Here is an 18827-nt window from a genome sequence, read left to right on the forward strand (position 1 = left end):
ACTGAAAATGACCTGTTTGTGTGAATAAGTACTGCTACGTGATTCTGGGTCATAAAAAGCGGGGGGGGGGGGGGCAAACGCAAACAAGAGTCTAGTTACGTTTTAGCTGAATATTTAATTCTTCCCACATCAGTACTTATCACTAAGACTAAGCCACAGTTTCAGTCAGCTACATATTGCTCTTCCTATTACCTAGCATCAAATTGTTATTCTTCAAAATCTAGACACAGTCTTACCAGCTCTTGCAGTCACAAGAACCATAGCATATAATGTGATATCATGGAGTTCAATTAAGCAACAAAACAAATGCTTCGAAAGTTGGATTAAGTCCCAAAGAAAGAAATTAACAATGAAGTTACCTTTGTGTTTGTAATAAAGAGCTCCCACATGTATGTTGCTAACTTTTCCTCTTCAATTTCTTTTACTGTTTTTTTACAACCACCAGGGTGCCTAAGTGAAAACAATTTAATTAGTTTTCCATTTGGAGAGTCTTGCTTTTATTATAAGTTCTTTTAAGAAATGCAATAAATGGAGAGTAAATAGTGGCTGACCACTACTATGATGTATATCCTTGATTATAAGAAAGGGAAAGACAACGCAAGGTGTGTAAGCCATGAGTAAGTTACAGTCACAAGTGAAGAAGAACCTAAAGAAAGCACAGCCATGCTACAAACTATCATGCACGTGCTGGGCCAGATTAAGCTCTCAACTTCCTCTGTACAAATACTGCAGAATTTTCTCCAGTATAGCAAGATTTCATGGATAGAAATGACAGCAGGTTCATACAAGTTTGATTTTTCTATGCTGTTGGCTAAACGAAGACCTATACTTGTCCAAAAGTTTAAATGTTCACAGAGGTAAATGTGGAAGCTGCAGTCTTTGCAGCTGTGATAGAACAACAGGTTGCTGCTGAGGCAGTCTCATTTATCGTTCAGTCCTTATCTAATCAAAGGTTTTACAAAGTGGATTAGTGTTCTAAGCTTACTTCCTTAACCACATTTAAAGAAAAAAAAAATCTCTTTTTGTGCAGACAGGGACTATATGATCTAAAGGTAAGCCTAATTTTTCATGGTTACTGTGTAATGAAGTATGTGTGTATGAAGATCAGTTCAAATGACATTGAAGGAGAGGAGTGGTGGTTAGAGACAGCAACAGGGAGCAGGAGGAAGTATACAACAAGAGATTGCACTACTTTAGAACCTGGAAATTAATCCAGAGCTTTATGCATTTATACTCTGCTGTCAGCCTGTACCTGTGAGACTTGCTGACAAACTGTTTCTTTTCTCCCAGTCTATTGGTTGGTCCTCATATGTAAAGGGGTGAAAAACCCATCCACAATACATGGTGGACTGATTCTCTCCTCCAATTTATCAGGCTAATTCTATATAATGCTACTCCGCCACCTCTGTTATACATAGACACAGTTTGTCTTGACTGAGAATATACAGAGTAAACAGAACAGCTTTGAAGAGCTCTGCCCTGCGAATCAGAGCATAAACCACTACTGTTTTACTAAACACTCATGAATAATTTAAATGCATGTTATGCCAACATGATTATATTGACCAAAAATGTTGGGAACTTAAATTAATATTTACTTTTAACAGTATAAAATTTCAAAAGCAATGCATCTTTTACAAGTACCCATCACTGTCATACATAATTGATAGAATAAAACCAGCTACTAAGTATCACTTAATAGCTGGCTTTGTTCTGTAATTATAATGTATATGGAATTCCTGTTGAGCTCACTGCGATAACCCTCCAAGGGAAGGCTATGGGAATATACATACATCTATTACTACATGTATTTAATTTGCATAATTGTTAACCAAAAGAGAAAAAGAAAACCCAACTAAATTTGGCTGGGATATCTCAGTATTTTCTCCTAGTTTTGGAACTTCCAATAATAGAGAACCATGCTGTGCTACTGATTTGACTGTACAACTCCCTGCTGACTGCATGGGGCCAAAGCTGATGCAAAATTTGTTTATGTTGCATGGCACAGAATTAATAACATTTCACTCAAATAGTTATTAATTGAAAGAAGAGAAACACCACCACATAAAGGACAAAAGATCCCAAACATTCCCAAACTCCTCATTCCATTTACTATCATGCATTATGCACATACATTGGATTCCAACAAGTTAATATGGAATGCATCGAACTGTTGGATTCAAGAGTCAAAGCTTCCAAAAGCCAGTGTATGGCGCACAGTTGTCGGAAAAGATGTTCACTGCAAAGAGGAGAAACAAGTGTGTTATACCGCAGTGTCAGGGAAACAAACTGGCATCATGTTACCTGAAATAGATACACCTAAGCATCTCTGTAGCAGATGATTTTTTTTCATTGTCCCAGTGAATTCTCGACACCTCTCAAAGTGTTTGTAATGTTAATACATGAATCCTGAAAGCATATTTTTGGGTGTGAAATTTTCAATGGACTTATCTTGGTGATGTGCTCAGTGCTTTCATACCTATGAGGATTCCAGCATTTATCCCTTTACGGTATGGATTCTACAGTAGCTTCTAAGTTTTGCATTTAAGAAAAAGCAGTGTGTGAGTTTAAAATGTTGGACCCATCTCTTTCTGAACTAAGATTATCTTTGGCATTTTAGCTTATTCCACATGCAAATGTAAATATGTAAAGACACTTTTGGTGAGCAATTGGATTAATGAAATTGGAACATAACAGCGTGTATTAGTGACTAATATAAAATATATAGAAGCATACATGGTACAAGTACTACCTTCTCCCTCTCCCTTTTATAGGCCTACTTTTTTTTTAACTAGGCAAATGAAATTTTAATTTTGACATAATTTGACATAATTTCCTTAAAACGAGCCTAATCTTGGAAGCTATACCACATAAGCAAATTTTACACAACTTAGAACTTAACGAGTCAAGATCAGCAAGGCATACGATGTGTGTTTGTGTACACGCACACATACAAGGTTTTCAGTAACTCATTAGGATTCAATCACTTAGAGTTTAACAGTTGCTATTAGTTAAGACAGACTATTTCACCATAAACTCCTGAATTCTCAGGATACTTGTTTACCAGTTGAACAGCAGCTCTAGGTATACGTGTTATGGGTCTGTGTTGCTGTGAATTTCGCTTATGTCCTACCAAGGAGGGCAGCACATAAATCTGCCTTCAAATATACCTTTTTGCTCCAGGGGGGCTTGAAAACAAGACACTGGTATAAACAGGAGTGAAAGACCGTAAGGTCATCTTTTTTTTCTTCTTCCCTGACTTCCTCAGGTGGTTGCCTTCTGTTAGAGAGCAACTGTGGGAAAGGACAAAGACTGAAGTTAAAAAAAGAAGTATGTGAAATGAAGACAGAGCCAATAAAACTGTTTATTGTGTTGACATCACCACACTCTCTCTTCTCCTCCTTACATTTAAAAAAAATACTTAGGTGTATTTCTAAATTCTTAATTACTGCATTTATTAGCATTTATTAGTATTACAAATCTGATATTTATGTTTACCAGGATATATAATTATTATTTATTTCTAATATGTTTACAGTACTTCATAAATTATAAATATGGTATTATTTGCATTAACGTATTTATACTACTACTTATTATTAGCAATTAAGCATTTATGTGAAATCAAATTTTGAGGCAGACAAAATAGTGTGACTGGTTTGTTTGAGAAAAGATGCTGAGATACTGCTTACATTCCGTTACACTTTTTTTCTGTTGCTATCACACCAATGGAGTCAGCAGGATTATATACATGAGGCCAAAGTCTCAAGATGTGCCTCAAATTCTGTTCAGTTTTTCCTGGGTTAACATATTGTGTGCACAGAAAACAATAAAGATTAAGTTGAAAAGATTCACCCCAATGAAAAAAGAGCCTTGAGTGCTGGCCAAACCAATGTAACAGAAAACTGAGCTCTTTATAGGTTGTGGGCACTGTTTCTTAGCTGCCACAAGCCTGTTTGGCCATTTACACCAGTGCAAAGTGTTTATAAAATGCTACCAAGCAAGAAAAGGAAATGTTTACAGCTGTTTTTCCCAAATGTAAATAACTACCTGCACCTGGTGTTAAACAACGGAGATTCAAGCTTAAGCAGCACAGTGAGATATTGTAGCCTTCATATATTGATAGTATACAGAAGATAGAAGGTCCACACAGAAAATATTTATATGAACTATTGTATGCTGGATCATAAATTAGTAAAAAACTGAAATGATACTGACCATAACAAAATAGCTGAGAGATTAACTGAGATCTGAGTGGTGGGTGAGTCTTAAAGCTTTACACAGATTTCTTCAGCAAAGACTTCCTAGATGAATGAATGAATGATTCTGGATTAACATTTCCTTTCTAGATCTGAAGCAGTTTGGGGATGTCAGCTTACTATTGCCTACTATAAACCAGCAAATATTTGGAACAAGGGTTGAGGAGTGTGTGCCCTAAGCATTCCATTGATACAAATTTTCTAAATCAAAGCAGGAGCTGTAAATAGTACATACAACACTGGCACGGGCATCTCAGCACTATATTTAAATATAGATCAACATGTCTATTTTCTTCAGCTAATTAAGAAATGAATAAACTTACATATTGTTTTGTCTAACAAAGGAGATGTCTAACAAAGAAGGTATCTAACAAAGATACAAGCTGGCAGGTGTTCCTGCTGTCCCAAAAGAAATTTCTCACACAAAACCTCAAGAAGTGGTGGTCTTAATTCAGGTAATCTTAGACAAATTGTAACTGCAAATTTGTACTTATTAGAGATGATTTGGCACATGAATTCCACAGACTTTGTTGTTCAAAACCACATGTCTGTCTTGTGCTTCCTCAAATCACACTTCCAATTTTCTCTTCTCTGTAGTCCTAATGAACAACAGAATACTAGAATAGACAGTGGGACCATTATATACACATTAAAGTGTTTGACAGAGTCCATATTCCTACTAATGAGGGATAACTAAATTTACTTCTACTTTGTCTACTCTTATGATAAGAAGCTGTTACCAAGTTTCGAGTATTAATAGATTTTAAATAGTTGATAACACAATTAAATGCTACAACTTATGTAACAGTGGTAAAAAAGTCCCAGTAGAGGCTTAATATTTGCTCTTGTCTTACAGGGAAAAGAGAGGAAGGGGGGTGGGAAAGGCCTACATCCATCACTGGAATCTGTGCATATAAAATCATGCCAACAGTTTCAGCCACCGTGAAAGACTGAAACCAGACATCATTTGTTAAAAAGACATTTTGTGCCCCAGCAGTCTAACACTGCTTCAGAGCTTTTCTTATTCCATGAAGTTCCTAATTTTTGAAGTCAGGACTGTGAAAGCTAGGTGTGAAGTCTCTACAACAGATAATGAACTGTATTTTGTACCTAGGCTTTTGCCCCACGCCCCCATTTAAACTGTTTACCACGGCAGAAAAGCATATGCATAACAACTGGAACTAACACATGCTGGCAGAGTTCCCGAATGTGTGTAAATCACATGGGACAGTTTGAATGAGTAAAGGCACACCTGTCAAAGCCACGCATTTCTTGTTTCACATGCATTTCATTGTATACTCCTGTCCCACCCAACACATCCTGGAGTTGAGAAAATTCTCCGTAAGACTCCCTAATTTTGACATCTGATCTAATGATTTCTCTCTTAGAAATGTTGGCAGATGTTAGAGTTCTTTCCCCTAAAATGAAGTTAAACTCTCAATTAATATTAGTTTTAAGCAACACATTGAAAATATTAAAGGATATCAGGTTTACACTAGGAACTTTTGCTAGTGTAGATTTTTAGGTTAGTTGTAAGATTTTTTTAATAAATTTTTACAACTGGCAAAAACCCTGGTGCAGATGTAGGATTAAAGTGGCTTTGTCAGTATTCACCCACAAGCCTGGTATACTCTGCACCAGTAAAAGCTTTTTTACTGCTAGAGAAGCTGTACCTAAATGCAAATAATTTTGCCTATGCAGGTATACCTTCATAAAGGAAAGAGGAATGTTAAATCTTTTTAGGTCAGCCTTGCTGAAGAAAGAAGCCTTTCCTTACTGAAGTCATTTATTTCCTTCTGTAATCTGAATGGTCACAATAATAAAGGCAATGGTATTTTTCATATGCATAATAAATTATTTGTCTGCAATAAATGTGGATTAGCTGAGTTATGGGTAGATAGAACAGTTACATATCAAAAAAATAAACATGGAGTTTACAAAAAGCGTTCAGGGAGGTTCTTATGTATTCAATTTTTTTTTTTCTCAAATTAAATAATCTTGTTTACCTAAAATGTTCACGTGGTCTTCATTAACCTAGGATCAAAGTGCTTTATAGTGCCATTTAAATAATACAGCTGTAGGCGACTTAAGTAACAAGAAAGTTTTAGATGATGGAGACATTAGAGGCTAAGATTCCAAAATACTTTGACTAATATCCTATACCTTTTCCCCTTCCATAACACTATCTCTCAGTAATACTCTATTCCTTTCCTACCTTTCCTAGCTATTCAGTTAGTGACCATTTAGAATGCTGGATATTAAATATTACTCTAGCAAATATGATACTTTTCTCTTCAGAATCTCTCAGCCTGTCTGTGCTATGTGTTTGCTTTTTGGTCTGGGTTTCATACTAACAGGAAAGATTTTATTTCTTATTTTTTAATAATGGTTATATATTGTTGTCCCACTTTATGACTAGGGCGTAACTGCATCTCAGATGACTCTGGAGACTGAGTTTTCCAAGCTGAGAGTTAGTTCATGGAAGAAAGGTGAATGAGAAGAAGCTAGCACCTGGGAGTGACAAGAGCCACAGCAAACTGATGAGAAAAGACTGTTAGAGATGGATAAGCTTTTGATGCAATAAGGCTCCAAAGGTGTGTAACCTCTAGAAGAGCTACTCTGTCATGCTGGGCAAGTATTTAATCACCTCACCACCTAGTGAGGGTTGACAAATGGAAGACAACTACAGTGTTATAACAGGCTTTAGAGGTGCACTGACAAGACCAGCGTGAGCCAAAGGATTGAATACTATCTAATGGCCAAATGGAGAGAAAACCTGAAAAAGGTAGTAACAGGTCTGAACTAGCGAAGAAACCCACTCTGCAAGCTAAGCTACTTCTGCTGAATGCAATTCTTTTTTATTCTTAATGCTGCGGTCCCATTGTGGGAACAAACGCATGGCACAAACTCACCAGGCCTCCTCTTTTTCTCCTCTAAGAATCAGGTCTGAGTTGGCTATGAAACCTCTCTTGAGTTCACTAACCTTCTGCCTTCTAAACTTCCTCCTTTTTAAGCAGCACCTCAAGCATTTTTCTTCCATGCTTGCTACATTTACAGCTGCTCACTTACCCAGATTTTAAGCATTTTCTCTTTCTAGTTCACACAAGTAGTAATATTTTGCCTCAATACCAAGTAATGACAGAAACTGGAAACTGTTGCTTTTTAAAACCACTGCCCTCAGACCACCAAAAGCCCTCTGAATTGACTTACATGTTTATTTCTTCCTCTGACTCCTCCACATCAGAGGAATATTCGGGTGCCTGGAACTCAGTCCTCCATCTCGTGCCCTGAGCCTGCTGAGCTGCTTTCTGTCTGTTATTCCTCTCCAGTGATTCTTGGTGAAGTATATGAAAGTATTCTCTACCTTGCTTCACAGAATTGATATGATGCCTGCAGAAAGTCATCACAAGTTGGTCAGTGTACTGAAGACACACTATCAAATTGATTAATGTCTCTGATGCCCACCAACTTAATTTTTAACAGAGATTTCAAATTCTTCTATATTCAAGAATTCAACATTAGTATTTCCTTCTGCAATATACCTATTGGATGTCTTGAACTCAACACCACTTTGTCCACTACTTGATTTAAGAACTTCCTGCCTAATTCTAATTTATAGCAGCCAAGTGCCTATTGGGCCCCTCACTGTCTTAACTCAGTTGTCAGCCTGAGAGGCACTGCCCTAATGCTAAACTCCACTTGCTGTCAGAAGGCTGCATTGTTAGAAACAAGAAAGGTGCCAGTGAAGCCTGTGAGTGAGCTGAACAGGCCGGGTATTACTGCAAGAGAAGAAAATAAAGAAGAAACCATAATGCACTCCCTGTAGGATGACAACAGAGATGTTAAAAAAAAAAAAAAAAGGAAAATAAAAATAAAAAGAAAAAGAAAAAGAAAAGGTGAGCTAGGGCAGTGAAAGAGATATGGGACACAACTACTCTACAGCCTTAGATTAAAATGTAAAATTAAGAATGTAGCAGCTGATCCAAGTTAGACGAGCATACTATCCAGGTATAGGACACATTCCTTTAAGTTAATGTATTGCTGACTTTTGAATGAAGTGTCATCAGGCTGTATTGATTCTTTCAAACACAATCTAGGCTTGAAAGCTGGGCCTTATTTGTTTTACTGACAAGTAATAATTCCCTTTTCTTACCAGATAGGTATTAAAGCACCTGAAGGTCATATAGGTTGCAAATTTCAGGCACCAAATTCACCAGTTCTCGAGGGGAGCACAGTTTACTCCCTCCTTCCTTCCCTTGATGAAAAACCACTTGCACAATTTAATGGTTTGGGGATTGGGTTTTTGGTTTTGTTGACATTATTTTTTAAGTCCAGCAACTATAAATACAAGCCTGAAAATATTTCCAGTTCAGCTAGATAATCTGTTTGCTAGATATTCCTATACTAACTTTGGAAAAACTAAAAAACCCACAAAAACCATAAGAAAATAAGATGTCCCTGAGAAGAAATGCTGCATGCTTTAGAAAAACATAAGCATTTCAGAGTCGTTTCAGACTGGCTTAATGTTTTTCATAAGAACCTAGTATTTTGCATAACAGACTTCTCTTGGAATACTTTAAAACATTTAATGGCCTCAAATTCTTGCTTTATGTCTTTTTCCAGTAGTTTTCTCTCTCTCCTGTCTGCCAACTCTCAAGATATTTGTATGTAAAAATATTTTTTTCCCTTTGTAGTGCTTTTTCTACATTTCTGCACACACTAATGTAAGTATTCCTTCTTCAAAACCCCTGCTGTAGCTGTGTATCATAATGCCACAAATAGTGAACAATGAGGTTATTACATGAATCAAAGACAAGTAGTAGAGAAAGATACATTATAAACTAGGAAGTTCTTTTACACTAACAGCCATAACCAGTATTATTGGAGAACGATACATAAATGGCAAGTACAATCAGTACTTTTTTTAAAGGTTTATCTAATATAGAAGGATTTAATATGTATATACCAAAATCAATGATCACTCTCATACACCCATAGGAATAGGAAACGTTATGCACACTTGTGAATGAATATTTTTAGTCTATGACTTCCTTGATGTCGCAAGTATTACAAAAAGTATCTCTACAGCCTCCAAGCATGGAAAAGGAAATAACATAGAATTAACAGAAATGCAGCATATAAAGCTGTAATAACTACCTGATTTATACCAAAAAAGTCCTCTCATAATTCCATAGAATTATTTCTGGGATATTTATGAATGACCCTAAAGGTTCATGGACTCTTGTCAGGAAAAAGAGTAAAATAAATCCAAACTTAAAATACAGAGGTCACCAACGTACTTTTCTACGCTGTAGATTTACAGTATGTTGCTGGAATAGGACATCAAATATTTCTCCATTTAAACTCTGGCATCACAATACCCTGTTTATACAATAACTTAATAAATTTAGCTGGGCTGCCTATTTGACAAGTAGGTGAGAATCATTCATTAAAATGCAAATGTAATCAAGATGAAATTTGGAATACATTTATTAAAGTAATTGAGCTTCAGTCAACTGTAGTCACAACACAGATTTTCAACTGCCGTTCAGACAAAAGGATTTGTCTTATTTTTCTAAGTTAATATCTTTATCAGCATGAAAATCAAAAGAGTTTCCTGAGCAGTAATGATGTACCATGGAATACTTCAAGTTCTCTCTACAGGAATATATTATTATAGATAAGGGTCAATGACATGTGCAAAGGAGTGACCCAGTAGTGTACTACACATGCAGAAGCAAGCATATTTTTAGTGCTTGGTGTAACTACGTACTTATTACTCTTTAAATCCTTTAGGGACTCAAGGTCATCAGTTAATTGTTATACAAGGCCATTAAAGTATCGGGGAATTGAACTTTTACTGCTAAGATCTGAGATTCTTGGTGCCTTTCTTTGAGTGAGAAATGACTCATAAAAATAAAAGGAAATCATAAATTTGTCTTAATTATAATTTAGGTGCTAGAAAAACATTAAGAAGCTATAATAACAATGCCAGAAACCTTTACATCAGGGTAAAGACAAGCTAGATATTTACCAGTTGTTTTTACCTTCTGTTTACATATACCTTATTTAAGTACATTGGGTCATCATCACTAAATTCAAAGAAATCATACTAAGGGTGTATTTGTCTCAGAAGATCAAATTTTACAGTTAACAACCTCACATCTACTTCGTAGGTAAACAAATGCAGCGGGAGATGGTTTAAAGGAATGACATGCACTCCTGAACATGTGATGCCAAATCCTTGCTCAAGTAAGCTGGTATAACTCCAGCCTGAACAGAATTGCTAGAAAGATAGGCAGAAGGCTGCACACCCATGTGGCTGTCCCTGTACTAAGCAACTGTATTGGATGCAGTGGGTGGTGTTACAGGGGTCCTTCAGTCTCATCAACTCTTCCTGCTTATCTCCCTCTGTCCCATTCCCTGAGGTGCAAAGAAGTTGCAGTCTATTTATACCAGCTTGATTCTCTGTCGCTCTAAAGCTGAACATTATGTTACGATCATGGTGAACAAAAATTGTGAGCTGTAACTAAAATAACTATGTATCTATCAAACAATTTACATACATATTTCTCTGATCACGGAAATTGTTAGCCACTGTTTCATAAAATGGCTTATTCAATTTTCTTAATGAATACAGCCTTTATACCAATAAAGCTAATGACTGAACATCTCCTGCTCCAGATGCTATACAGAAAGAATTTAGCCTTTTTCCAGAGGCCTATAGCCAATTGTAAATATAAATGAAACCAACGTGGCATTGCTCTGAAAACCACTGAGAGCACAGGCTTTCTAAACACCATTTCCTATATTTTCATAAAAGCATTTCAATCTGCATCTGCAACAACTCCCTACTAGACCAGTGAAAGCTCCTCTTTGGGCACAAGGCCAGACCCTGCTGAGGGTGTTGCAAGGTGAGTAGCAGCTGGGTACTGCCTAACTTGTTGCACTAGTGACAAACTGAATATGAGCTAAGGCTTCCCAGGTGAAAAGCAAGGGCAATTTTATGCACACTGCCACTTAAAAGCATTCTGAGTAAATATTTTCGATAGCAGAAAAAGTAACACAAACAACAATCCATTTCTGTATAAAACAGGAAGCACAGGAGGCAATAACTTTGAAACTACAGTAAACACAGCTAAACTGTATTCTGAACATTACAGACTAAAACCATAGATTAAAACCCAGTATAATTCTTCTAAATGAACACTTAGCATTATTTGCAGCTATGCCATCATGAGCTGTGACCCCATCACAAATCTCAAATGAGGCTAACGAGTATTTGGTTCCTGAAGAATTCAAAGAAATACCCACTGAAGGAAGTGGTGAGAGCAGCAAGCTTGCTTCATTTGGATTAAACTTGAAATCTATGGTCTTACCTAGTTTTAGGGGGCACTGTGGTACTAGAAGGTCTGTGGTTTTGAACATATAATAAAATGGAAGTTCTGACAACCTGAAGTTATTAGGGATCCTACTGTAATCTCTGCAGGAGCACAAACATTAACACCTGCATCCTCATAAATTTCACTTGATTAAATGTTACTGTCCTCACTGCTGTTTCAGTTAGGACACTTATTTATTATCATTCCAGTCCCCCCAAATACTATGCTGTGTGTATGTGCATTAACACGTCAGACTCCATTTGAGCTGCTGCTGCATTCTAATAGCTGTAGTAATTCTTGTATGTCCCTTAACTTTCTGACAAGGTGGTGTAACACCTAAATAGCTAATAATTTTAAAACAGCAGGAAGTGCTAAGATAAAAGAAAATCCATGTGCACACAGTGCTTTTCTGATTTACAAAGCGCACGCAGAACAGTAGGAGAGCAAACTCTGCATTTCTTGTAAACTGTCAACAGTGATACTGATTTATACCAGTGGAGTATCTGTTCCATTCTCTTAAATACTGGAGCTGCTGACCATTTCACTCAGTTCTTTAGTGCCTTACATTCAGCATTGTAATCTATGCCAGTATGTCCCAAATTCATTTACATTAAGACTGCTTCACACCTTTCCTGAGTGATGTAAGGCAGTCTCACTGTAAATGAGAATTAGTGCATTGTTCACTTAAAGTATACCCAGTGAGTTATTACAGGGTGCGTATGCTACCCACCTTCTGAAATTACCGAAAGCCATGGAGTTAAGTTTACATGGTGGTGAGCCTGAGCTAGCAAGTCCTACTATTAAGCTTCGCATTCAGGTCATATCTTGAAAGCTTAGCATGTGGACAAGAAAAAGCTTGCAACTATTCACAATTAATATGTAGATACTAATGTAAATTAATTACAAATTCTGGTTTGGTAGTGTTTACAGCCAAGTTAGAGATGCAAACATATACACGAGGCAATGGAGAATCAGCAACACACTGGTTACTACTCCTATTTAATGGCTGAGTAATTACACAGCAAGAACCAAATAGGTAAATATTCATACATCTACCCTTCCCAAATTCAGTGAAGGCCAGATGATAATGACATTAAAATCTATCAAATGTAGTTACTAACCCATAGAAACTCAGACATATGCGATCATTTACCATACTGAACCATTAACCATTTTGGCAAGGAACTGAAGTAGTACCATATCAACATCTGTCTTGAGTAGCTGAAGACATACAAACAATCTGGAATACCCACATTATTTCAGATGTAGATTCCCATTTTATTCTCCTGCAGATGAGTACAATATCCTGTACTCAAATGTCTGTTTAAAAAAAAACCTCCAGGATCTGCATAATGGGAAAGATGCATATTATCACATGAAAATCTGATCATCAGATAAGTCATCTGTAGTTCACAGAAGGTTGTGCAACAAGAAATAAGGATCTTCAATAGTCAAAACAACACCCCACACTACTATAAAAAATGTCACCAGGTGAATGTGTTAATGCATCACTGCATATTTAAAGATGTCTCAGAGTGGTTTTCAATTAACTACAAAGACATTAAAACATAGAAGATGCTACTTCTATTGTGAAATGAGGCAGAACGCCTACTTTGAAAATGAGGAGAGGTTGTCTAACATTGAGAAGCACAAACATATTTGGCTACCTGGAGGTACGAAAACCAACATAGCAAAAAACTGGCTTATTTTTAGTTGGAAATGTGTTCTTCTCCACCTAGAAATTGCTGCACTCCATTCTTTCTCTTTTAAGAAGTCCCAGAACACAAGAACATGCACACATACAACCCCCTCCACTTCTGCCATGCTGCAACCCCCATTCCTGTTGATCTGATATAAAAGTTTTCTCTGGGGGTAGGCACATTTAGGTTTCCAGCTCTTGGTGTCTCTGGAGAAATACATAAACAAAGGTGAGTGGGGGAATTACTTCCAAAGCAGTACAGAGAAGACAGCTTTGTACTGATAAAGGGCAGAAAAATAAATCTGTGAGATTTCAAGGCTTTGCTTTAAATTCTTTTCCACAAAGCTGTGGGGAAACTATTACTAAAACTTCAAAAGAAAAAATCATCTGGAGATTTCTGGGCTTTCCATTTTCTTGCTGTAAGAATGTACAATAATAACTTTATGTTCATATTACCAATAAAAACTCACTGCTTGTTAAGTGGAACTTCACTGAGGTCCCTGATCCTCTACCAGGAAATACTGCTGGTTCAAGATTTTCATGTGAAAGTAGAAACCACTCCCCATGATCTAGTGTCTTGCTTTACCCCATAAAGGTATTTACAGAGCAATGACATTTTACTACTAAATAATGGAAAACCCATTTTAAGTGTTAGCTTTGTTCAAACATTCGGTGACAATATGTAATTTTGTATGTAGTATTAGACTGTTGTGTTTAGATAGATAGCAAAATCTAATAAGCAATGAACTATTTCCACTTACAAAATTTCAAACACACACAAACATGTTTTTGCACAAAAGGAAAGGAGATTGAGGCTCAAGTGAACAGCCTGGAAAGGCAGAAATGTTGATGGGAATAGCAGCCTTTCCAGTGATTGATGATAAAGATAATGATTCATACATTCATACACTTAAATGGTTGTCTTTGCTCATGACTGCTGTCTAATTAATGTGAGCCATCATTCAGGTAAAAGAAAATTTTTGCTTGTGGAAAAAAAAAAATGCTGCAAACTGCCAGCAGTGACAGTGCTAGAAACATGCCAATTAAGAGTGATTTCTGCCAAGCAGCAAAAGGGCACAAAACACTAGTTTCCAAGCAACTGACATTATGAAGTATTAAATACATTGGAAACTAATATTGGCAGATAAACATTTCACCTTCTCAGTTAGCACTGCCTCAGTCTCTTCTTTGCTTCTTAACTCTACATTGCCTCTCCTCCCTGCTTTTACAGACTCCACTGTATCTTCCAGTAAACAGTATGCATTAAGAAATGCCAACTTATCAAAACCTCTAAACACTAACATCTTTTTCGTCTGCATATATTAGAATAGGATCAGTATAGATTCACAGGTAAGGACAGACAAGGTCATAACCAAAACTCCAAAAATAACACATTTCTTGCCATTTAAAATCTTCTGGTAGTAGCTGCCATTTCAATCACAAAATTTAAATGGTTTTGTATTAAAGTCAGCTACACAGCCACTAGCAGGAAAAGAAGTAAGAGAAATGGCTCTTGGGGTAACAGTCAGTCTAACTGTTGTTGCAGGCATAAAGAATGCATTAGTAGAGGCTGGGCTTTCTGCATGCAGAGTGACTTTTAGAGATCTGCCTTCAGGAAACTTGAACCATTTTAAAGAGCCATCCAGTTTCTAATTTAAAACATAAAAAGCAGCCAGCTGAATACTGTTAAACTGCCAGCAGTTTGACATTTAGTTTTATTTAACTAGCACAGAACAGTGAAACAGATGCATGGGAGCCATTTTCTTCAAACTATGGGAAATGCAATGCAGAGGTTTAACATGCCTTTTTTGCAAGTAAAGGCTTGGACTGGCTCGTGGAATGGCATGGACACTTCCCCTTTGAGCTTGCAGCTCAGAGCTGTGGACTCCTAGACACCATCAGCTGAGGATGACCACAACTTGTCATTTTTACATGGGCACCTATGCTTAGATGACTGTCACTGCACAGCTCCCAGTTTCTATCACCTTTCCTACCTCCTTTTCACACAAATAAACTATTTTCATCTACTCTCATTTGAAGCAATATGCTTATTTTTAAGCACTGTTTTTTTTGTGGTAATGTTTAACAAGAGTATTTCCAGCACACTTGCATGGTCTTTGTGGGCTGAGTTAGTCTACAGAAGTGATTTATGGCAACCTGCTTTTATTATGGATTAACAACTACAAGCTTCCCTTGCTTTGGTAATCTCTTTTGCTGTGTAACTGTTCCTACATCTTTCTACAATTTATTAGTTATAAAGACATCTGCTTTCTTGGTTCTCATACAATACATCCGCATGCAAGCATGGATTACTTAACATTATTTCCAGATCCCATTTACAGATGTCATCAGGACAAAGCAATAAGAAAGGATCTCTCTCAGAGCTGAATGTCATTTCAAAGGGGCTGTGCTTCTCAGGTTTGCTTAGTTTTAGAAAGAATAGCAATAGAAATGAAAACATAATTCTTAGCTCAAAGCTAAAGATATTTGAATGCTCAAGGACAAAGTGTCATTTCTGCCATACTGTATTCCACCCACTGAATGTGACATTGGGAAGTACTTAGTCAAGTAAGCCAGAGCTACTTTGTGTCTACATGGGCAATCTCCACTGGAAGTAACATTTATTGATCTACAAAGGAAAAGGAATGATCGTTATCTACAGATTTCCCAAATGGTTTTTCATTTTATGCTGCACAAAGATAAGCAAATTCCTTCCTAATTTTAATCCTGTGGTTAGGTAAAATGGTATCTGAACACTGGCAGGTGTCTCCCTAAAGCAATTGGGTACAACTCATCAGTAGGGAAGAGCTGGTACAACTTTCTACTTGGCACTAGTGACTGACAGTTTTGAAAGATGAGTAGTTTGAGCAACCTCTGCGTCTGTCATCATCCTCTATCATCATGAGGACTCAAGAAAGTATAAGAGAGTATTACTGAGAGGAGGTATGAGGTCATAATTATAAGGTTTATCTTCAGTTTAATTATGCTTTTAATGCGTAAGGTAGAATATTAAAGCTTTATGAATGCAGCTAAGTCTGTTCCAGTAATGACTCTTAAAACATTTTTGAGATAATTTTAAAATAATTCATACAGCTGTGCTATGTCACTGTCATCACTAAAAAACTTCCTCACAGTTTGTTCCATTATACTCTTTCATACAAACAAGCTGCAAGATCACAGGCACTACTTCCTGTGAATATGTATCAATTATCGTCCAATTAAGGCAACTGTTGGGTGTTCCTTTTCAATCAAGAGGAGGAAAAGCAGCAAAAAACAAATCCACAAAGGTAATTTGTATTCACTGACTCCCTGTAGTGTGTATTAGCATGCTGCTCTGCTAGCCTGACTGCTTTAATTGAAATTAAAAGTTGCTGCCCTGGAGAAGAAAACTCCAGTTTTCTTCTTTCTTTCTTTCTTGCATTTTCCACTCTGCTTCTTTTTTCTAAAATAGCTCCTTTTCTATTGTCCGAAATTGTTACTAAGAAGTATTGCTGACATGTCCTTCGGGTCCAAACCAGCAGTGCAGTCATTCTCACTTGAAATTATCTTTTCCCCCAACTTCACATCTCAATATTTGGTTAAAAAGTCTGTGGGTTTGATTTCTTTGCTTTTCTTGCTGTTCTTTTTTCTACATGCAGGTTTAGTCAAAGTAACATTGTGCAAATACTCAAGATGAATGGCTAACATTTTCATCGTTAAAAAGTCATACAATGACACTCAAAGAACTTCCAGGCTTATACAACACAAAAATTTAAAAAACAGTTAATGTATACCTTTGATTTCCACATATTAAGTCTGTTGGATATTTTCTGCATACTAGGTCATTTGGCTACTGTGCATTTCAGAAAGTGAGTTCATATTTCAAAAAAATCTGTTTCCCTGACTTCTCAATCAAATTTCTCCGTGGCCATTACAGCTCATATCATACTTCACTTCATAAATAATATATGTAGGATTCATGATTTAATTGCCACAGTAAATAGAACAAATTATATTAGGTGTGTTACAGGATCACTGTTGGGATTACAATATAAAGAATGTGTGGTATTACACGATATGACAGGCAAACTTCATTTGAGCATTTATTCAGACAACAGTGCTTTCCAGAAACTAGTATTAAAGTGACCATTGCCTACACAAGAACAAAAAGGCACGTTTCTCCTGAGTGTACTAAGCAGCTTTGACTACACCCTGACCATGCTTCTGATCTTCAAAAACCAAATGTGTGTAAATATATCATTTACTGTTCAGTAAATGTAAAAAGTAAATATACATTTATTAGTGCAGTAGCACAAGATTAAGTCTTCCCTTTCTTCATCTTCCATCTGTTTCAATTGTCATGGAAAACTTGTGGTCAGGAATATTTCCACCCAGGCATTTGAAATCACACAAAGCTAGTTTTGAATGCAACTGTGAATTAAATTTAGGGGACTAGAAGAAGATGGCAGAGTTGGAGACGCTTTAACAGGTAGGTATTTTCTTACTTATCAGCACTTCAAACTCTGCTTGGGATATTAAAATGGAGTTTGGTTCTTTCCATCTTCTGCATCAGCAGTAAAAAGGATTCTGCAAGCCAAATTAGGTACTTAAGAACAATTGCACAACATCACTATCCTCTGCAGGTGTGGTGCAAGTACAACTGATCAGGACACAACAGACAATTCTGCTGATAATGTAATATAAAGGAATATAATCTCATTTGTCCCTTTAGCTGTATTAGCTTCTGGAGGTAAGAAGGGATGAAAGACTGAAATCTGGGTTTTTAATAACTCAGAGAAAAGTTACGACATCAAAACACATCAGGATCAAATCTGTTCACATCATTAAAAATCTACATTTAACATAATTTTCCAGATTGCATTACCATTAAAAATTCAGTGGAAGGCAAATCTGTGTTTATCATAATATGGTGCAGGAAACAAATGTTTTCAGTTAAAAGTAGACTAGACTAAACACTTAATCTGTTATAGGAAACAACTGCATTCACCCAGAGTAATGGGCTGGATGTCTTAAGAAGTCTTTCCCTGAAGCTTCTAATTTAGTAGGCCAGTTCTGAAAATAAAAATAAAAATCAGAGAAAAGAGGCATCACTGAAATCTAGAAGAATAAGTAAGGCATTCAGTTACCTGAGACACCCAAATTCCAATTGTAGGTGTTCCAGTGATAATTAACCTTACATCCCCAATGTGACTTTCATAGTTTACCTATGGGAGTAATAATATTTATCCACCTAACACCTAGCAGTGCTGCAGAGATGAAGACGACAATGCTGGCATGTATTTGAGTGCTAGGCATTGTAAGATTTATCAAACATTCCTAAAAGCATAAGATAGTGGTAATAAGATTAAAAACTTAAAAAATTTACATGAAAATAGCAAGAAAAAAATATCCCCTATATGTAAAAAAAAAAATTTTGCTTTCAGTAACAAAAGCAATCCTCATTCAAACTCCGCCATCCATATCAATTTAAAAGCTATATATTTACGC

The 18827-nt window shown here is 36.5% G+C and overlaps 1 protein-coding gene across 1 annotated transcript in view; it reads right to left on the reverse strand.

Annotated features, from left to right (window-relative positions):
- CCDC60 (coiled-coil domain containing 60) overlaps window positions 1–18827 on the reverse strand; it is a 65314-nt gene that overhangs the window by 14997 nt on the left and 31490 nt on the right. Inside the window, exons 4-7 of the mRNA XM_052796736.1 lie at window positions 7470–7649; window positions 3171–3293; window positions 2135–2239; window positions 360–450 (exon numbers count right to left, since the gene is read on the reverse strand). Of these exons, the coding sequence (XP_052652696.1) occupies window positions 360–450; window positions 2135–2239; window positions 3171–3293; window positions 7470–7649 (499 nt within the window). The remainder of the gene's footprint in view (window positions 1–359; window positions 451–2134; window positions 2240–3170; window positions 3294–7469; window positions 7650–18827) is intronic.

Source organism: Harpia harpyja, chromosome 9 (genome assembly GCF_026419915.1).
Source record: "Harpia harpyja isolate bHarHar1 chromosome 9, bHarHar1 primary haplotype, whole genome shotgun sequence".
In the NCBI taxonomy this organism is placed as follows: domain Eukaryota; kingdom Metazoa; phylum Chordata; class Aves; order Accipitriformes; family Accipitridae; genus Harpia; species Harpia harpyja.